Source organism: Meriones unguiculatus, chromosome 18, assembly GCF_030254825.1.
Source record: "Meriones unguiculatus strain TT.TT164.6M chromosome 18, Bangor_MerUng_6.1, whole genome shotgun sequence".
NCBI classification, from domain to species: Eukaryota; Metazoa; Chordata; class Mammalia; order Rodentia; family Muridae; genus Meriones; species Meriones unguiculatus.
This window is the reverse complement of record NC_083365.1, coordinates 49,040,613-49,062,586: the sequence shown is the minus strand read 5'-3', so window position 1 is coordinate 49,062,586 and position 21,974 is coordinate 49,040,613. Positions and strand designations below refer to the sequence as shown.

At 42.9% G+C, this 21,974-nt stretch overlaps 2 protein-coding genes across 12 annotated transcripts in view; one reads left to right on the top strand and one right to left on the bottom strand.

Moving 5' to 3' along the window:
• The window catches only part of Atg13 (autophagy related 13), a 28,905-nt gene extending 25,132 nt beyond the window's left edge, over positions 1 to 3,773 (bottom strand). For 9 of the 10 annotated variants that reach the window (XM_021639329.2, XM_060371794.1, XM_060371795.1 and 6 more), the window contains exon 1: positions 3,463 to 3,773. The gene's annotated coding sequence lies outside the window, so the exon portion shown is untranslated. Of the gene's footprint in view, positions 1 to 2,817; positions 2,925 to 3,462 lie in introns of all 10 variants that reach the window. The other variant, XM_060371793.1, reaches the window with a different exon arrangement.
• A 148-nt stretch (positions 3,774 to 3,921) lies between these two features.
• On the top strand, positions 3,922 to 20,257 carry Harbi1 (harbinger transposase derived 1). Of its 2 annotated transcripts, none has more exons than XM_021639336.2 (3): positions 3,922 to 4,049; positions 5,117 to 5,908; positions 16,339 to 20,257. In XM_021639336.2, the coding sequence occupies exons 2-3, from the start codon at positions 5,239 to 5,241 to the stop codon at positions 16,716 to 16,718; spliced, it is 1,050 nt and encodes a 349-aa protein (XP_021495011.1). In that variant the 5' UTR covers positions 3,922 to 4,049; positions 5,117 to 5,238; the 3' UTR covers positions 16,719 to 20,257. The 2 variants fall into 2 exon arrangements, with proteins under 2 accessions (XP_021495011.1, XP_060227783.1); XM_060371800.1 differs by having other exon boundaries at positions 3,982 to 4,101.
• Positions 20,258 to 21,974: the final 1,717 nt, after the last annotated feature.

The window sequence follows — 21,974 nt, the reverse complement described above, 5'->3', positions numbered from 1 at the left end:
TTGTTTGTTTGAACACTTAAGCTATTATAGAATAAGGAATATGCAGTGTTTGTCTCCAGAATCTGTCACTGAGCTTGAAGCATCTTAGAAATTTTGAGTGAAAAACATTTTTTTTCTTTTCTTTTTCTGGTTATTTTGAGACAGTATTTCTGTGTAGCCCTAAAGACCTGGCTGGAACTCACTCTGTAGACCAGGCTGGCCTTGAACTCAAGAGATTCTCCTGCCTCTGCCTCTGGAGTGCTAAGATATGTGCTCCACCCCCCTAGTGAAAAGTCTTGTTTTTCAAATAACACTAGGTTTATACTAATGAGGCACTTAGTATGGGGCCCTACACGGCCTCAGGCTAGGGCTGGTCACCAAAGACCAAGTATTTAACCGCTGGAAAGCTCAACCACACCCTTGAAAGAGAGATGGTAGTTAAAAGAATAAGTTCCATAAACACAGTAAAAAAATTTTAATTACATTTATTTGTTCATCTCTTTGGCCTGAGATACTTGTGTGGGGTGTGTCAGTGGATAACTTATGGGATTCAGTTCTTTCGTTCTACCATGTGGGTCCCCCAGGATCAAATTCAGATCATCAGGCTTGGCAGTAAGTGCCAGCCAGCCATGAAAACTCTTAAATCAGATTTGGTAACTTTCCAAGTTATTCAACACCAATGGAAGCGCTAAGGTCAAAACGGAGGGAATGGCAAAACAGCTCAGTGAGTAATGGACACTTGCTGTGCAAATCTAGAGACCTTAGGGAAGACAGGACTGATTCCACAAAGGTGTCTTCTGACCTCCACATACTCACTATGACACAAATCTACCCCCAACAACTAATTTTTAAAAGAAAGACAAGAAGGCAACAATGGAAAAGAGTGAAAACATGATACTATAATAAATTCTGGGTGAGAAATGGCTCAATGGATGAAATGTTTACTACAAAAGTATGAGGACCCAACTTCACATTGCTAGCATCCATGTAAAAGCCAGGCAACACAGAAAGCGTCCCCAGCCCTTCACTGGTGGAGGCACACACAGGTGAAATTCGGGAAGCTTGCTGACCAGCCAGTCTAGTCAAAGCAGCAAGCTTCAGGTTTGGTGAGACACCTTGTCTCAAAATATAAAATGTTGCACCTGGGCAAGGCTGCAATCCCAGCACTTGGGGAGGCAAAGGCAGGCGAATCTCTGTTGAGTTCAAGGCCAGCTTGGCCTTCAAAGCTGTCCAGGACAGCCAATGCTACACAGAGAAACGCCGTTTTGAAAAAAGAAAAAGGAAAAAAAAAAAAAAAGAGAGAGACTCTACTCCCCCAAGTTCTCTGACCCCCTGGCACACATGTGCCCAGTCACAAATAAACACACATACTCATGCACAAATGTACTATTTTTTTTTAATGCTGCATGGTGTGGTAGTGAATACTTAGGAGCCAAGAACAATGATGAGGCATGATGAGGCAGGAGGATAACCTCAACTCCCAGGCCAGCCAAGAGCACAAAGAAAACAAACAAAATCCAAAACATAAACAAGACCAAGAGAGGATGGGGGGGGGAATCCAAGAGAATATCTGATCTTAATACCATCTTAGGTTAATTTTTAATGACTTTAGAGCTACTGGCAATACTAAAAATTAGAAAGACTGTAAAATATCTTTGAACTCGGCATTTTATTCATATATGTGAACCAAAAGTGGAAGCACCATTTTCCAAAACTGTAATTCTGTTATGACTTCTATTAAGTATTAGGCATTTACTTTTATTAACAATCAACTGTTCATGGCATTGAGCTGTTTTTCTAAGTAGTCGTGATTAACACTCTCAGTTCTTCCCTTGTGACTGAGGACATAAGGGACACTATTAGAAGAAATTGCCTGTGTAGCTTATACTGGCCTCCAGAAGACTTTTCTAATAAATCAGTTTACATGTACTCTACAGGTTGGTATTTAAAATGAACTTGAAATCATTTTAATGACTTACAAGCCTTTAAAAGATTTAAACTCAGGCTTTAGTGTTGGGTATGGTGGTGCACACTTACAATTCCAGTATTCGGGAATGAGAGGTACAAGAGTTCAAGGTCACCCCGGCTACGTAGAGGGAAAGCCAGCATGGGCCTATCTCAAACACCCTATCTCAAAAGCAACAGCAGATACAGATTAGATAATTGATAGATAATGAGGTTTGTCTGAGCATGGTGAGCATGCCTACAGCCTAGCCCAGGGGTGGCAGAGGCAAGAGGGCTGCTCACAAGTTCAATGCTAGCCTAGTCTACAGTGAATTCCAGGTCAGCGAGATATAATACACAAGGAAACCTTGTCTCAAAATGTACAGACACAGAGGTATTATTGGTTGTGGATATAGCTCTGTAGAGACTGAGCAAAGTGCTAGTTAATGCTCAAGTAAGAACACATACTACGTGTGTGTATAAATACATACATGTAGTGTATACACATAAATAAACATACACATAGCTAAAAGGATTTCAAAAGCCAGACATGGTGGCATTTGCTTGATAATCTCAGCACTTATAATGCTAAGGAAAGAGAACTAGTAATTCAAGGCCAACCTAGGCTACATGGCTGGACTCTGTTTCATCTCTCCCAACCTAGGCCTGGTGAAAACCTGGGTCTGCACTCCCAGCTACTCAAGAGGCTTTGGCAAGAGGATAACTGAAGCACAGTTTAAGGCTAACCTGGGCAACGTGATAGACTGTCCACTGCGGGAGACGGAGGGGGGGCAAAAAGCAATGTTAACTTGAGGTTGGACTGAGCAGATTAGGTGGGAAATTTAAAACAGAGATATGTTAGTGATGAGTGCAGGAAGGTGCTTAGCCGCTTACCCAGAGATTTATTTAATGAGAATGAGTCGCAGGTTTCCACAGGTCGTTCCACTGCCAGTAAGAAGATAGCCGTGAACCCTGGGTCCCTTTTTTTCACTAGTCAACACCTACATGCGGAGCACATATTTGGCACTCAATTTTGTTGTTTCTTTTTTGTTTTGTTTTGTTTTGTTTAATGAAAACCTACCTTACTCATCTTAGTACCCAACCCCAGAGTTATGGCCCTAAAATTATCTCTAATAGACCTTTTTTTAACAAATTAATACAAATACCTAAGAAAATAGCGAGGACATTTCGGGAGGCATCTGTAACGGTGGGACCGCTCAAGAGCCCACAGGGTCGCCAGCAACCCAACTTCCCGCAGAAAACCTAACGAAGGGGTTAGGGAGTGGAGCCTCGGCTGGCCGGCTTGTGCGTCCCCAAGAAGGTGGCCAAGGGGAAGCAGATTAGTGACCTTCCACTCGGGGGCGCTGGAAGACCCGGGGGGTATTAACCCCCCAAAAGGGAGTACCTGCGAAACTACGGCACAGAGAGGGGCTCCGGGCTCTCATTCCGGAGGCCGGGGCCTGGGCGGCTAACCGCGCCTCCCAACTGAGGGCTCCGCGCTCCCCGGCAGTAGTGACAGCACAGGTCGCAGAGAGATACCTCACGTTCACGAGGCTCCTGGCTCCCGAAACCGAGCAAGTTGTCGGACTGGTGTCGACCGGTTTCCCTCGGCGCTTCCCCTTCACGCGTCAAGCGACCAGTGCTGCCCTAAGCCCGCAAGCAGTCGCTCCCCGGCGCCGCCATCGTTCGTGTTTGTTTTCATCCGCTTCGGTGCAGGCTGCGGGGCGCTAGAGCGCTCTGGGGGAAATGCAGCTGCCCAGTCTCAGCCGCACTTTCGCCACGCCACAGATGCCCCGTTAGGTAGCGCTGCTCCACGGAGTCTCTGTCAAAGTTGGCTTGCTTCTTTCCAGAGATAAGTCGCTTGCCTCTCGGGAGAAATGAAAAGTGCACGGGAAGGAACTTTGGGAGCGAGAGACTGGTTGGACTCCGTGTGGAATGTTCGGCGGCGAAGCGCGGGCCGCGGCGTCCGCCGTGCTGATGACGCGGCGTGGGGCGGGCCCTGGCCGGAAGAGGCGGCGCCGAGCTGCGCACCGTGGCGGGCTGTGTGCGGCAGCGGGTTCCGGAGGAGGGCCTTCTCCGGCCAGGAGGGTGGAGTGTGGCCCGGTTGACGCGGTAGCTGCGGAGAGGTGCTTACCAGCCTTCGCTGATGACTCTGGGTGGCCGAGCAGTCAGACTTTGGTATCTTGCTATTTTGAGGCAGGGTCTCCCTGGTGTGATTCACGTTAGCCTAGAACGTGCTGGAGCTCAAGCTAGCCTGGAACCCGCGGCGTTGCTAGAGTCCCAGCTTCCAGAATGCTAGCCTTCCAGGCTTTTTTTTTTTTTTTTTAAACTAGCGCTCCTGTACTTCACGCTTGCCTTGAACTCATGATTCTCTTGCTTCCCCCTCCCAAGTACTGGAATTACAATGAGGCACCATTCCTGTCTTGGGTATCCTTTTATTTACACAACTTTTGAAGGAATAAACTTTTTTTTAAAATCCATCTTATGTATTGGGTGAAGAGCGTGCTATGGCGAGGATGTGGAGGTCGGAGGACGAGTTTCGTCAGACGATTCCTCAGGAATCCAGCTCATTTCACCAGGAACCATCTCTTGGTCCCTTCATAATATTTTAAGGAGGGCTGTAAAAGTTGCCCCGTCTTGCCAAACCTGGTTCTCTCAGTCTCTTCCTCCTTTCCTTCCTTTCATACTGGCTAGTCTTCCTTTCTGGCCTAAAGGAAAGCCTGTTACAGCAGACTGTAGATTCCCAGGCATTAGGGTAATGGACTGACTCGCGTTCGCGCTTGTTCTCTCTGTCTCTCCCTCCCTCTCTCTTTCTCTTTCTCTCCTAGCTCCCTAGTTAGACTGGTTTGTACACTCCCACATCTGTCTTGTACTTATAAGGTAGAGCCATAGGGCTTTTGAAAACAAGCCTCTCTTAGTAATACTTAAGGTGTTTATGGCTTGTGACCTATTTAATGGCTGCCGTAGACCTCTTTTATCTCCATTAATCTTTTGTTGTTCTCAGTTGAAATTCCAGTCATTAAATGAGCCACTGAGATTGAACTCCCATTGTCTGCAAATCAGATTAAATTTGTCATACAGTGGTGAGTCAGTGGAGAAAAATCCAGAGTTAAAGTGAATTGCTGAAAAGGTGTAGGTTTTGAGTCATTTGGTATGGTTCTGGTAGATTTCTGATTATTTTATTTTAATTAAGGTTTACAGAAAGAAGATCATAAATGTCACCAATGGTTAGCTGTTAAGTCCTGACACTTTTTGTGCCAACCTCTTCATTGGGAAAAACTTAGGAAAAGATAGAAGACTCTGTCCACATTGGCAATGGCTATACCAATAACAGTGCTTGACTGTGATCTCTTGCTGTATGGCCGAGGCCACCGGACCTTGGACCGTTTTAAGCTGGATGATGTGACTGATGACTACTTGATGTCCATGTATGGATTTCCCCGACAGTTCATTTACTATTTAGTGGAACTCTTGGGGGCAAGTCTTTCTCGACCTACTCAGCGATCTAGGGCTATTAGCCCAGAGACACAGATCCTGGCGGCTTTAGGCTTCTATACCTCAGGTTCCTTCCAGACTCGGATGGGAGACGCAATTGGAATTAGTCAAGCCTCTATGAGTCGCTGTGTTGCCAATGTCACTGAAGCCCTTGTGGAAAGGGCCTCACAGTTCATTCACTTTCCAGCTGATGAAGCTGCTATACAGTCTCTAAAGGATGAATTCTATGGATTGGCAGGGATGCCTGGGGTGATAGGGGTGGTTGACTGTATCCACGTGGCAATCAAGGCACCAAATGCTGAAGACCTCTCTTATGTGAACCGCAAGGGTCTGCATTCTTTGAACTGCCTGGTGGTGTGTGACATCAGAGGGACACTAATGACCGTGGAGACAAACTGGCCAGGTAGCCTCCAGGACTGTGCTGTGTTACAGCAGTCTTCTCTAAGCAGTCAGTTTGAAACTGGGATGCCCAAAAATAGCTGGCTTCTTGGTAAGTTCGCAAGTATACATCTTCAATTTATACCCGGAGAAAAGTTACGCGGTAGAGTGGGTGAAATCTGAGATGCTAGAGTTGTACTCTTCACTCTGGTGAGAAATTGTTGAGCCTTAATTTTTTTTTCTTTAATTTTTATTACTTTTTAGATACTTTTGAGACAGGTGACTTGTTATATTGCCCTGACTAGCCTGGAAACTTTGATGTAGACCAGGCTAGCCTTGAACTTAGAGATTCACTTGCCTTTGCCGCCCAAGTGCTGAAAATTAAAGGTGTTCACCACCACACTCTTATTATTATTGTTGTTGTTATTATTATTACTATTGGTTTTTTCGAGATAGGGTTTCTCTGTGTAACAGAGCTCTGACTGTCCTGGACTCACTTTGTAGACCAGGCTGGTCTTGAACTCACAGAGATCTGCCTGCCTCTGCCTCCCTGAGTGCTAGGACTAAAGGCATGCACTACCACACTTGGTTCATAATTGTTTTTATTATTCTTGTACTAGGGATCAAACCCAAGGCTTGGGAATGCTGGGCAAGGATTCTACCTTCAACCTTTTCACCTTGTTTTTATTATTATTATTATTATTATTATTATTTAATCAGCATTTAAGGGATAGAGAAGTGGCTTATAAAGAATATGTTATAAAGAATATGTGGGGCCTAGGTTTGCTAATTGTGAGCACCCACATGGAGGCTCACTACCCATAACTTCAGTTCCAAGGAATCTAATGCTTTCTTCTAAGCTCAACAGCATAAAGCATGCACCTGGTACACAGATACACATGCAGGCATAACACCCATACGCATAAAATAAATCTAAAAAATTTTTAAACAAAAACAATATTTAAGCTGGGTATTGTTTTATATGTTTGTAATCCCAGGACTTGGGAGACTGAGACAAAAAGCTTCCAAGTTCCAGGCATAGCTGGGCTATATAAAGCATTCAGGCCAACTTGAATAGTGGGAGACCCTGTCTCAAAAATAAAGTACTAGGGATGTAGAGTAGGAGGTCCTGAGTTCAGTCCTCAGCACTACATAACTGCGCTGGTGCAAACTGTATTCCCAGTACACAAATGGCAGAGGCAGGAAGATCAGAAGTTCAGGATGATCCTCAGCTACATAGGGAGTTTGAAACCAGCCTGTGATACATGGCCCCCTATCTCAGAAACTAAACAAGAGGGCTTAAGAGATGGCTTAGAGATTAAGAGCTCATCCTGCTCTTCCAAATGCAGTTCTCAACACCCACAGTTCACAACCGCCTATAGCTCCAGCTCTAGGGGAGGTCATGCCCTCTTCTGGCCCATAAAGATACTTAAACCTCCATGGCATACTCACCACACACATACTATTTTATTGAGCTAAGAGTAATAATTACAGTAAAATAAAGCTCATTCATGGGAACTTACAAACATTATTTCACCTCGTTCTTCTACTTCTAAGAATTTATCTTGGGGGCTCCTGGTGGCGCATGTCTAAAATCCCAGCTCTCTGGAAGCAGAGGACAGCCAAGGGTACACAGAGAAACCCTGTCTCCAAAACAAAACAACAAAACAAAGACCCCTGGTGACAGAAGCTTGCAATTCCCGAATTTGGGGAGGGTGAGGAGGATCAGGGATTCAAGGTCATCCTTGGTTTACATACTAAGTTTAAGGCCAGCGCAGGCTGTGTGAAACCGTGCATCAAAAGACAAAACTCAAAAACAGAGAACCAAGATTACAAAAATTTGCATTGCCAACTATAGCTACAGAAACAACTGTGTAGAGCAGTGGTTCTCAACCTTCCTAATGCTTCAGCCCGTTAAGACAGTTTCCCACTTTGTGGTGATCCTCATTGTGAAATTACTTTCAGTGCTACTTCATAACTATAATTTTGCCACTGTTATGAATCGGAATGTAAATATCTGCATTTTCCAATGGTTTTAGGCAACTTCTGTGTAAGGGTCGTTCAAACCCCCCCCAAACCCACAAGTTGAGAACTGCTGCTGTAGAGACTCAGTGGTACAGTGCTTTCTTTGAGGTCTGGGGACCTGAGTATGATACTGTTCAAGTATGGGGTCTCAGGAATTGAACCCATATAATAAAAAGCCATGCATGGTAGCATACACTTACAATTTTACTACTAGGGAGGCAGAGATTGGCAGATCTCTGGAATAAGCTCCAGCCATGAAGAAACCCCATCTCAAACAACACAGTAGACAATACCCAAGACAACTTAGGTTAATTTCTGGCCTCAAAACATGGAAACACACACACACAAATCCTGTAACCACCCACCCCCCCAAAAAAAAAATCAGCCAAAGTACTTACCAGTACAGAGTTTAGTAGTTGTAGTACATTCAGTAGGGCCAATAATTGTTATCATCTGTAAAATTATGACTATAAAACCAGCTGAAACTGGGTGTGATGGTGCATGCTTTAATCCTAGCACTTGGGAGGCAGAGATGGGGATGTCTGAGTTCAAGGCCAGTTTGGTCTACAAAGTGAGTTCCATTATAGCCATGGCTAACAGAGAAACTCTGTCTTGAAAAAGTGAAAGGGAGTGGGGACGGAGGGAGGGAGGGAGGGAAGGAGGAAAACCCGTGGGGGGTGGCTGGAGAGATGGTTCAGAGGTTAAGAGCACTGGCTGCTCTTCCAAAGGGTTCTGAATTGAATTCCCACAACCACATGGTGGCTGACAACCATCTGTAATAAGATCTGGTGCCCTCTTCTGGCGTGCATGTGTACATGCAGGCAGAACACTGTACATAATAAATAAACAAATCTGAGAGAGAAAGAAGAAAAAAGCAAGCAAGCAAGCTATAGCTGGGTGGTGGTGGCACACACCTTTAATTCCAGCACTTGGGAGGCAGAAGCAGGCAGATCTCTTGAGTTGGAGGCCAGTCTATAGAATGAGTTCTAAGACAGCCAGGGCTACACAGAGAAACTCTGTAAAAACAAAAACAAAAGAGCCTGCTTCTCCAGTCTGCTCCTATCAGCTGAGTCTCATTAAAAGGCTGATTCAGTGATTTGAGCCAGACAAGAATCTGTTCACGATTAAGCAGTATAAACCAAAGTGACTGTTCAGCTCTGACAAGTATTGTTAGTAACAATGAAACTGTTGAGCCTGGAAGCTTTGTTTGAGCTTTACCTCTTTTATCTATATTTTGAATTTTATCTGTATGGGTGTTTTGTATATCCGTGTACCTTGGGTGTGCCTGGTGCCTGCAGAGACCAGAAGAAGGTGTTAGATATCCTGGAACTGGAGTTACAGATGCCTGTGAGCAACTCTGCTGTCCTCTGGAAGAGCAACCAGTGCTCTTAACTGCTGAACTCTCTTCCTAGTCCCTTGTCTTAGTTAGGGTTCCTATTGCTATGAAGAGACAGGAAGACCACAGCTACTCTTATAAAGGAAAATATTTAATTGGGGCTGGTTACAGGTTCAGAGGGTTTTTTTCCATTATTGCCATGCAGACATGGTACTGATAAGGAACTCAGAGTTCTACATCTTGATTTTCAGATTTTCAGAAAGAAACTGAAACACTGGCCAGACTTGAATTTATAAAATCTCAAAGGGGGCAGTGGTAGTGCACAACTTTTGTCCCAGCACTTGAGGCAGAGACAGGCAGATCTCTGAGTTCAAGGCCTGCCTGGTCTACAGAGTGAGACTCAGGACAGCCATAGCTATACAGAGAAACATTGTCTTGAAAGACCAAAAAACAAACAAACAAAAAACCAAAAATGCTCAAAGTCTGACCCCTATGACACACATCCTTCAACAAGGTCACACTTCCTAATAGTGCCACTTCCTGTGGGCCAAGCCTTCCTATTAAACCACCTTACGCTTTAAGCTTTAAGCTAAGCTAACAGGGCAAGAGCTATGTTATACACAACCTGTTGTGTTTTTTTTTTTTTTTTTGGGGGGGCAGGGTTTCTCACCATGGCTGTGCTGGAACTCACTCTGTAGACCAGGCCAGCTTTTAACTCACAGAGCCTGCTCTGCCTCCTGAGTGCTGTGATTAACCCGACACAACATTTGTTTAAGGGTGGAATGATTTATTAGAAGTGAGCATGGTGGCTCCTGGCTGTAGTGTCAGATACAGCAGAGACTGAGGCAAAAGGGATCACTTGAGCAGAGGAGTTCTGATCTAGACAAAGGAAAGAGTGGGACATGATGGCACATACCTGTAACAAGGCACTGGAAGAGTAGGCAGAAACATGAAGAGTTCAAGACCAGTTTCTGCTACTTATTAAGGTCATGGCCAATCTGGGTATTCTGTAGGGTTCAGAGAATCATCTATAATAGCCATGTTTTCAGTTTTGAATGAGTGAATTTAACTAAATATATATAAAGTAAAAGAATAAGTAACAAGTGATAGATTTGTTATGGGTTCAGGAATAGCTAGCTGCATACTGACCACTCGGACACCAGACTCAGACTGATGGAAGTTTAATGAATGCTGAACAAAAACTGACCAGTTAGGGCCATAATCTGGACTGGGGAGCCAGACTATGACTGTTTCTAAGGCAGGTTTTTTGTTTTTTTTTTTAATATGAAAAACCGTAACTAGGTAACAATCAAGTAAGCAGGTATAGGAAGCAAGGTTGGGGGGCAGCATTACATCATCTTGACGAGCTAAACAGAATCGACTTTGTTCCGAGTATATTGTGTTTTATCTATGAAGCTAGACAAAGCGCTTTAAGCTGATTGGCTGGGATTTATAGTAGGAGACCTCTTAGGGGCTTTCCAGCTTTCTGGGAGTAAGGAACATAGCAGGATGTAGCGATCTTACCTCTAATAGAACATACATTTATCTTTAATTCAAGCAGAACATGAATTTGTCATCTATTATTTTATTCTAAGCAGCAAGCATTGAACTATTGAACTAAGAACTTGAGCTTAATTTTACCTCATACTCAAGATGAGAACTGGGGAGGTAAAATGGCTTCTGATATGCTAAAGCTTCTAATATGCTAAAGGTGACAACAGGTGTTAACAGAGGAGCCATAGTTATGCTAAGAACTAAGTGGGTCTCAACAGAGGGGCTATAGAGTTTAAGCAGGTTAAAACAGACAGTTAACCATCAAATTGGGGCTTACAGACAGCTAATAGAAAGTGACTGGGAAATTTGAAGCAGTCAGCTGGAGCTCCTAATTGAGTTTTCTCTCAGTGGATGAGCTTCTCATGATCAACTTCCCCAGCTTGTCTTTCTCACTGTAGGTACTTTTATATCATGCATATAAAAGTAATTATCAAGTAATAATAAGATCTGTTGACATGGTTCGCCTTCTAGCTGTTCCAAAAAACAAGATGTTTTTACTCCTGGACTGATTTGCTATTCTCTTTTCATCACAAAATTTGTAGCAGATAGCCCATCTTTAGACAGGGAGCCTTGGAAGACATTGAGATGTGCTTGGGCCTGAACCTGGGGGAGGAACCGTTGAGTCTAGAGTCAGTGAACTCAAACAGCACATGACAGTTTGCGAATACAATGTATATTACACTAGGTTACGTGAGCTCCTGTCTCAAGAAAGAAAAGAAGGGAAGGAGGAAGAGGAGAAAAAGAAAAGTGAAGGATTAAGACATTGGGGCAAGGTTTTGAGTTTCAGGACAATATGAACTTCATAGTGAAAACTTTTATAAAAAAAAGAAAAATTTATCAAAAGTGTTGGGATACCTCTGTATTAGCAGAAAATCACTAATCATATTTATACCGCGTGTGATCAAAGTGAGGCACTTAACATGCAGTAAATTCTCAGGAAATACCTGTTCGTAATGTTTAAATGCTTCTTTAGAGAGAAACCTACCCAGGCTCAAGTGCAGCCTACTGCTGCATTGATGGGTTTACAGCATCTGATTGTCCTCAGTTATACCATTTCCATGCAACATGTTGACAGGCCTTTAGTTTGTCCTCCAATCTGGCCTCAAACTGACTCCCAAGATGGCCTTAAGCTTAAACTCATAATCCACCAGCCTTAGCCTCCTGAGTGCTAGTGTTACATGGAAATTCAAGGCCAGCCAGGGGCCCCTGGCTTTTTTTTTTTTTTTTTTTTAAGTCAAATAGTATTATTAATTTTTTAAAGATATGTTTATTATGTATTAAATGTTCTGCCTGCATGTACACCTGTGCGCCAGAAGAGGGCACCAGATCTCATTATAGCTAGTTGTGAGCCACCATGTGGTTGCTGGGAATTGAACTCAGGGTCTCTGGAAGAGCATCTGGTGCTCTTAACCTCTGAGCCACATATATATACACAGATACATACACACACACACACACACACACACACACACACACACACGAGAGTCACAGAATATTTAATTTTTTTTTTTTTTTAATTAAATAGGCCTCTCACTGTTTCCCAGACTGGTTTTAAGAGCCTGATTCTCTTGGCTTGTCTTGGGATCTCAGGTACACACCATCACATTCCACTATAAGTTCCTTTTAAACCATCCCTTCCTGTTATCATTCTTAGTTGTCTCTAACAGTGTATTACCTAAACTCCCAGGCTCTGAATACGGCACACAGTCAGCTTGAGTTATTATTTCTTTAGCTCTTAGGCTAGTGCTATTTAGCAGCCTTTGGGTAAGATCTCCCAAAATGTCTTAAGGATGCCTGAGTGATCCCATGAACATTTATAATCCATTCCCCATCTAATCCTAATCCCTACATGAGTATCTGTTTTCCATTGATGCGTGAGTTATAAGCAGCTAGTGACTATGGAGCATGTTTTATTTATTTTACTGGTGTGTGTGTGTGTGTGTGTGTGTGTGTGTGTGTGTGTGTTTAAGTGTTGGGTGCATGTGTTCCAGCCTTTGTGTGAAGGTCAGAAAATTTAGTGGGATTAGTTTTCTCTCTCCACCTTTCTGTGAGTTCCAGGGATTGAGTTCATGTCAGGCTCATGTGGCAAGTACTTTACCCACTGAGCCATCTTGCCCAGCTCCTGGTTTTCATTTTTGTTTTTTGATTTTGAGAAAGGGTCTTACTCTGAGCCCAAGTGCTTATCACCTCTTATATACAGCCCCTGTGTTCAGTGTGTCACAAGTGTCAATGTTCAATCTGTCACATGTGTTCTTTCATTATTTATAATATCCTTTTAAAACATTTTGTTTTGTTTTTGAGATAGGGTTTCTCCATGTAGCCCAGGCTGCCCTCAAACTCAGAGATCTGCCTTCCTCTGCCTTCCAAGTGCTTGGAATAAAGGCCTGCACCATCACACTTAAAACACTTTTATATTTATGTTGAGTTCAGAGGACAATTTGCAGGAATTAGTTCTCTCCTTCCACACATGGTTTCTAGGGATCAGTCATGGATCAATCAGGCTTTGTATTTGTATTAAGCACCTTTACACGGAGCCATCTAGGATCCAGTATCATTTTTCCCTTTCTCTCTTCCTCCTGTCTTTTTTGCCCTAGCTGTCCTTAAACTTGCCTCACAAGCGCTGTTACATGTGTATGTTATCATAGCCTCCTCTACACTCATTTTTTTTTAATTTAATATTTGGAAAGAGTGAGTTGAGTTAAAGGGAGAGTGGGAATTGGTACACACCTATAATCCCAGCATTTGAGAGGTGGAGACAAGAGTATTAGAGTTCAGGGGCTTGAACTACTTGAGACCCTGGCTTCACACCAAACAAAAGTGGTGGAGGAAAGAGCCAGATGTGGCAGCTCATGCCTATAGTGCCAGCACTTAGGAGGCGGCGGCTGGAGGACTGCTGTCAATTTAAGGTCAGCTTGAGCTACATAGGGAGTGTTAGGTCTACAGCATGAGACTGTCTCAAAAAAGAAAACCAGCTAAATATAAACTTTAAATTTTTGTGAGACATCTCAGTTATTTTCAGCTAATCTAGTCTTAGAAACATAATCTCCTAAATGAAAGAAGGCTTTTATTATTTTTGGAACAGTGGCCATTTCTGTCATAAGAGTCGACTACTTGCTGAACTTGCTGGTGGGTCATGAGTACAGTGCTTACCTCGCTACTCAGGACCCACTGGCAGATTGGGGTGGGTAAGAAGTCAGGCCTCTGTGTGAGTGCTTTGTTTAACAGGATATTAAACATTATAGAAACATCGTGCTCTTGGACTAGGACTTTGCTCCTAACTTGTGTTTGCTTCTCTTAGCACTTCCCAGGATCCTTTGATAAGGAACTCACTTAAAGGAAATGCCTTTGTGTATTATTTGAATCAGTTTCTGATTTCTTCTCATAATTACTGTTTTTTATCATCATATTCGTGTTCCTCCAACTCCTGTTACAAAAGTGTTATTATGTTTATGTGATTGCAGTATCCAAGAATGCAGTCCCACTGAAAACTGATGGCTACTGCAGACACAGGTCTTATTCTTTTCAGCACTGGGAGGATAAATTGTGAAATGGTATGAAATCCCTAGGTCATGCTTTCAGGCATTAAAGTTAATAGTAAAATTAGAAAATTTCCTCATGGGTATTTTTAGATCTTTTATTAGAATTCTCTTTTTCTGTTGAATTCTTACTATTTAGAGATTGTGTAAGGTTGGTGTCCTGTTTGGTTTTGGGGTGAGGGTTGGTTGGTTTGTTTGAGATAGGGTCTCACCATGTAGACCAGGCTGGCTTCATACTCACAGAGATCTACCTGACTCTCTCTCCCGAGTGCTGAGATTGAAGATATATGCTACCACATCTGACCCTTTATCATTTTATTAAGCCTTTAAAAAGAACAGTATCTCTGAATGTGAAAACTTACAGGGAATGGTGTCACACACATCTATAAGTCCAGCACTTGAAAAGTAAAGGAAGGGGGATCAGGAATTCAAGATTATTCTCAGCTGCCTAGCAAGAGCAGCTGGGATACATGAAACTGTCTCAAGAAAATGAAAAGAGAGATAGCTCAGTGGTTAAGAACACTGATGGCTCTTCCAGAGGACCAGGGTTCAGTTCACAGCACCCACATGGCAGCCCACAGCTGTGTGTAACCCCAGTTCCATGGGATCTAATGCCCTCACACCAATGCATGTAAAATAAAGTTTTTTAAAAAAGGAAGAAGGAAAAAGAAAAGTATATAAAAAAGACAGGGAAGCCAGTTGCTGTGGCACACGCTTGTAATCCCAGCACTTGGAGAGGCAGAGGCAGGTGGATCTCTCAGTTTGAGGCCAGCCAGTCTACAAAGTGAGTCCAGGACATCCAAGGCTACGCAGAGAAACCCTGTCTCAAAACAAAAACAAAACAAACAACAACAACAACAACAAAAAGACAGGGAATTCTTAGGGCTATTGCTATAGCAGAGGCAGAATGCTTCTCTAGCATGTGCAAGGCCCCAAGTTCTCCCTCAGCATGGTTAAATAAATAAAACACCTAAAAAGAAAAAGCCAAAAATGTGATTCCTGTGTTTCTACTTCCTCCTTTCAGATGCTCTCGATTTGGATTTGTCACTCCTCAGCCTTTTCTCCATCGGTTTTAGTCAAGGATATTGCTAGCCACCACTGCTTATGCTTCTAACAGTGACACACTTTGTTGGCTTTTGGTGGTCTTTCACTGTAAAGACCAGGCTGGCCTCGCCGGTCGCCTTCCTGCCTCAGCCTCCCAAGTGCAGACATTCTTGGCTTGTGCCATCTATACTGGGGTTGGCCTGTGGCCTTGACTTTCATCACCTACCGTCACCACCACCATGGAGAAAAGGGAGGGAGGACTAAAGAACTGTAGGCAGAGAACAAGTTTCGGGAAGAGGGGAAAGGGTTCAATCAGTAGTAGTTCATGCTCTATTTAAAATTGTTAATTTTTATTTCATGTGTATGAGAGTTTGCCTGCATATATGTGTGTGTGTGTGTGTGTGTATATATATATATATATATATATTATGTATGTGTGACCAGTATACTATACTTGGAGGCCAAAAAAGTGTTGATTTCCCTGGAACTGGAGTTAAGGACTGTTGTACGCCACATGTGGGTTACATGCTGGGAATTGAATGCAAGTCCTCTATAAGAGCAGCACTTATTTTAACACCTGAGCCATCTCTCTACCCTCACTTTACTTTCTTTTTTTAAAATTTATTTATTAATTATATAGTATTCTGCCTGCATGTATGCCTACACACCAGAAGAGGACACCAGATCTCACTTATAGATGGTCATGAGCCACCACTCTGGAAGAGCAAACAGGGCTCTTAATTGCTGAGTCATCTCTCCAGCTCCCCCGACCACCACTTTCTCATGACATTTTTATCTTGGTTATTATGCGATGGTATGCTTTGGCTCCAAAGGCTGTTGTATTTTCCTGTCCTTCCTCACTGTGTTTCCAAATGTCACTGTTTTTGTTCCATGATACAAGGTCTCACTAAGTAGCTCCAACTGGCATGGAAGCTGAGGTATTCCTTCTGTCTCAGCATCTTGAGCACTGAGATTATAGTCTAGCCTGAGTCTCAGTTCTTGTTTGTCATCCATTCACAGTCATCTTCTCTTTGGCCTTTCATGCAGGCGACAGCTCCTTCTTTCTCCATACCTGGCTCATGACTCCACTTCATGTTCCTGAAACTCCAGCGGAGTATCGCTATAATAGGGCCCATTCGGCAACACACAGTGTGATCGAGAAGACTTTGCGGACCCTCTGTTCTAGGTTCCGATGCCTGGATGGATCGAAGGGGGCGTTGCAGTATTCACCAGAGAAATCCAGCCACATCATCTTGGCTTGCTGTGTCCTGCACAACATTTCCTTGGAACATGGAATGGATGTTTGGTCCTCTCCAATGACTGGACCCATTGAACAGCCCCCTGGGGGCGAGTTTGAGCAAATGGAGTCTCTGGACTTAGAGGCTGACCGAATCCGGCAGGAGCTGATGCTCACTCATTTTAGTTAGTGTGGAACTCAGGAGGAGGGACACTTTCTAGAATGAACTATAACAACCTTCCACAAAGTTACCAGCCCATCACAAAATTCTGTGGTCCAGCATGACTGAATGTGCACACTTGTCATAAATTAACATTTTAGAAGGGCAGGGGGTGGGGGGACACATGCCAGCCCTTGCAAATGTGTCAACTAGATCAAAACCAAGACAGTGTTTCCCTAGTGTAAGGTGAATCCCAGGCTATGCACCCCTTTTTTGAAGGTTCACTGATTACAATGGCAAAGTCACATCACATAGTAAAGGAGAAAACAGCACATAACCAAAGCATTTTGTTGTTTCATTTATCTGGAGATCTCAAGTGAAAATGTTTGTCCTTATTTATTGCTATTTTGTTTGAGACATTTTTTTCTATGTAGCATGGACTTGCCTGGTGCTCACTTTGTAGCCCAGGTTGGCCTGGAACTTGTAGCAGCCCTCCTGCTTCAGCTTCCCAAATGTCCTGATTCTTTGTTTTTATCCTTTGCTGTCTACAGAGACAAATAGGAAGAAAGAATGAATTTAGTTGAGAAATGGTCCTCTTTTTTGTTTGTTTGTTTTTGGTTTCTCTGTGTAGCCTTGGCTGTCCTGGACTTGCTTTGTAGACCAGGCTGTCCTTGAACGTACAGAGAATCCCCCTGCCTCTGCTCCTCGAGTGCTGGGATTACTGTGTGCGTTGCTACACCCTTCCAGAAATGGTCTTCTAATAAGAGTAGGTGAGCATTCGTCCAGCATGTGTGACGGCTCGATCCCTAGAACTGAAGACAGACTAAATAGTAATAAGAGAAAGGAACTAGCAGTGTGCATTTGCAGGGTTGTTTGGAAGAGGGCATTAGGGACAGTGGGAAGCACCATCCTTGGCATGCCAGCTCTAACTGGACTATGATTTGGATCTAGTTCTTAGAGGGAACATCTGAATTCCAGACCTTAGTCTACCCTTGAGTCGGTCAGAGCCTAAGCTTGAAGAAGGTAACTCAAATATAAATAAAATATTAAGTTTATACCTTACAGATGCTCTAAGACCCTGGCAGTTCAATGAACAAAAGAGTCCTACAAGTTTATAAAATTCCTATCTAACTAAACTACATTAAAAAAATAACATTGATTTATTTTGTGTGTGGGTGGTGTAGAGGTCAGAATACAACTTGTGGGTCTCAGAGATTAAATTCGTACCAGGCTTGGCAGCAAGCATCTTTACCTGCTGAGATATCTTGCTGGCCTGATATTTCTTTCTTCTTTCCTTTTTCCTTTTTAATGTGGCAATGAGATTGAATTTAAGAGTCTGCTTTCTAGCAGGGCTTGGTGGTGCACGCCTGTGATCCCAGCACTCAGGGAGGCATAGGCAGGTAGATTGCTGTGAGTTCAAGGTCAGCTTGGTCTACAAAGTGAGTACAGGACAGCCAAGGCTACACAGAGAAACCCTGTCTCAAAAAATAAATAAATAAAAACAAAAGGCCTAATTTCTGTATGCTCGGCAAGTGTTCTACCTCTAAGCTATATCCTTAGCTTGCTGTTTTTGTTTGCATTTTATTACTCTGTTGTCCAAGCTGGCCTGGAACTCACTAACTCAGGCCTTAAACTTGTAATCGTCCTGAGTCACCCTCCTTAGCAGTTGGGATTACAGACCTGTGCCGTGTTGTGGTTGTTATGGCTGTGGTAAGAATATTTATATAGTATATTTTGGAATTCTTTATACAGAGGACAATTCTGGGGTAAAAAAAAAAAGGATCTTAGAGCCAGGCATAGTGGCTCATGCCTGTAATCCTAGCACTCAGGAGGCTGAAGCAGTTATGTTCTGATTTCAAAGACAACTTGTACCACAGTCTCAGGCCAGTCTGGGCTACTGTGGGAGCCTTGTCTTTGAAAAGCAGAAGTACAAAGCATGGCTTGAAATAAACTGTGGAGTTAGACCTTAGAAAATATTATATGCAGAGTGATAGACAGAACTTCCCAGGAAATAAATAACCCCCTAACAAGTCTTGTTCTAAAATTTCACTGCTGTAAAAACAACCTGATAGGGATAATAGAAGTGTGAATTAGGTTCACACATCGGTGTCTTTGCTGGGACTAAAAAGAGATTTTCCTGAGGATTGTCTTGTTCCCAGTTTCTCAGTCACTTATCATGTAACACCTCTGAATTGGCCCCTTGGATCATTTTCTACCTGCCTTTGGCAGTGTTAATCTGGTGATTTTCAAAGTAAAGAAGTGAACAGCTGATGACAGAGAAATGTGGAAATAAATTGAGGGTGACTCATCCTCAAGATTAAAAACAATTATGGATTATTATCTGCTGTTTATTTCCATTCCAAATTCTGTTTCTTATCATTTTCCTCTGTGAAGAGTGGGTCGCTTGGCAGGAGAGTGAATTTAATGAGTACAAGGAGGTCCTAGAGGGGGGATGGACAGTAGATGGTTGATAGAAACTAGTTCTGAGCATTATACAATGAAGACTTTGTTACATTTTGTTCTTTGTACACTTTTTTTTTCTATTTATTTTGAGATATTATCTCACTAGGCAGCCATGGCTAGCCTGGTACTGATTATTTAGCTCAGGGTGTCCTCATATTCAGCAGTCTTCCTGTCTTTGTTTCCTAGGTACTAGAATGACAGATACACCACAGTACTTAGCTCTGTTTTTGTTGGTTGGTTTTTATTTTATTAAGACAGTTTTACCATGTAGCTTTATTTTACCTAAAACTCAATGAATAGACCAGGCTGGCTTTGGAGTCATAGAAGTCCATCTGTTTATGGAGTGCTGGGATTAAAGGCCTTAATCAGCCACCTGTTTTTTGTTTTGTTTTTCTTTTTCCAGACAGGCTTTCTTTGTATAGCGTTGGCTGTCCCAGACTTGCTTTGTAGATCAGGCTAGCCTTGAACTCATAGGGATCCCCTTACCTCTCCCTCCCTGAGTGCTTGAATTGAAGGTGTGTGCCACCACGACTGTCTCAGCCACTTGCTTTTCTTTCCTTCCTTCCTTCCTTCCTTCCTTCCTTCCTTCCTTCCTTCCTTCCTTCCTTCCTTCCTTCCTATCGAGACAGGGTTTCTTTGTGTAGCCCTGGCTGTCTTGGAACTCGCTCTATAGATCAGGTTGGCTTCAAACTCAGAGATCCACTTGCTTCTGCTCATAAGGGCTGGGATTAAAGACATGTGCCACCATTCCTGGCATTGTATATATGTATGTATTTAGTTTGTTATTTATTTATTGCTGGGGAATCAAATCCAGAACCCAGCACACATACTTAAGCATTCTACTTGGGGCTACAACTTCATAGTGTGCAAAACTTAACAATAGCTTGTTTTGTCTCCCTCATAAGATATGCAGCCTCCTCAGACTTGCCACCCTCCTCGTTTAGCTTCCAAATGCTGAGAAAAAGAAGAAAACAAAACAAAACCAAAACTGAAAGCTTCTACCCCTGTGTGTGTCCTCATCTTTGGGTCTGTTTTATTGTCTAGATTTTACCAAGATTTTATAAAACTGTATGTATAAAAGATGATAGACTAAAAATTTAACATTCCCCAGTCCGCTTTTCTTTATTTAGTCTTTCTAAATTCTTTCCATGTGATTGACAGTGATAAGATCTATTCTTAGGGCGATGGACTATCCTGGTCTGCTCAGGGTTGTCACAATTTTAGCACTGAAAGGCCTCTGTCCAACTGATCGTTATAACAGAGACTCAGGGAGGATTGTCGCCTGAAATTCAAGGGTATAGCTCCACAAGAAAAACCTACTAGAACACAGCCATCAACAACCAGCACAGCAGTGAGCTATGGAGTGTCCATGCCAGAGTGTAGAAGGACATCAACACAGGCTGATTGCAACTTCTGCCCACCTGGTTTCTAGTTACGAGTTCTCTGGTGTGAGAAGAATCCTAGTATTTCTGAGTATTTCAACTCTGCATCTCTGTTGTTCAGTCTGATCCAGATCATCTTAAGAACAAGCAGACGTTTACTATCAAGTTGAAGCTTAATTCCATGTTCAGAAGAGCTTTTCCACAGGACTCCTTTAGAAGATCACCACTGGTAGCTGAAGCCATTTCTTTTCTTGCTCTGAGCACAGAAGGAAGGGGCTTATGCATACTAAGCAAGCACTTTGCCCCTAAACACCACTGCAGGTCATCTTTCCCATAGTCTCATAAAGGAGTCCAGCCTCAGTTTTTCAGTTATCTCCATTTGTAGATGATAATTTTACATCTATGTGTAAAATTACATTTTTTTCCCCTCCAAGTTTCTGCAGGGTTCTGGGGGGTATAAGTCTTGGTACAGTGCTTGCCTAAGCTGCACAAAGCTCTGGGCTCAGTTCCTAGCAGTGCACAGGAATTGGACATGGTCATGTAGTACTTGAGAGGTAAAGGCAGGAGTATCAGGAGTTCAAGGTCAGCCTTGCCTACTTGGCCAGTCTGGAATTCATGAGACCCTGTTAAGAAAGTTTCCAGACCTTAAAAACTTCTTGTGTTCTTGAAACCCCATTCTTCTTCTTCTTCTTCTTCTTCTTCTTCTTATTATTATTATTATTATTATTATTATCATCATCATTATTATTTTAAGTCAGTGGACTTTATTGCTTCTGAGTTGTGGAGTTTAGGAGTTCTTGTTGGAGCAGGTCCATTTCCTGTTCATCACCACAAGCTTCTGGCTTCATAGGACAGCACTGGCTCTGCCGATGGCCTCCCTGAACATATCAGGGCAGTTCTTGCTCTTTCAGATTAAGTGCCTGATGCAGATGGCCCCGAGCATTCTTACTGATGGTGGTCCTCAGGTAAGAATTGGCTGCTTTTTGCTGACTGGATCAGCATTTCATGACCACCACAATCTTTTTGCCATTGGCCGCAGGCTTCAATCCCACAATCTTGTGTTGAAATAGTCAAAGGAGTTGTGGCAATTTAGATTATTGGGCTCAGTGCTATGTATTTTCTTATTCCTCTTGATAAGGAAACCAGAACAATTTCAAACAGCCATCCATTGCAGTTGTGTAGACGTGGCTTCTCTCCCTGTGGCCACCAGTGACAGAGCTTGACTTTTTTTTTATTTTTTTAAGATTTATTTATTTATTATATATACAGTGTTCTGCCTGTATGTGCACCTTCACACCAGAAGAGGGCACCAGATCTCACTATATATGGTTGTGAGCCACTATGTGTTGCAGTGAATTGAACTCTGGTCCTCTGGAAGAGCAAGCAGTGCTCTTAACCACTGAGCCATTTCTCCAGCTTCAGAGCTTGACATTCTTGAAAT

Excerpts from the sequence above, each read along its gene's own strand:
- Harbi1 (XM_021639336.2), top strand. The coding sequence starts at position 5,239 with ATGGCTATACCAATAACAGTGCTTGACTGTGATCTCTTGCTGTATGGC. Across the intron at positions 5,909-16,338 it reads CAAAAATAGCTGGCTTCTTG|GCGACAGCTCCTTCTTTCTC; the intron begins GTAAGTTCGCAA and ends CCTTTCATGCAG.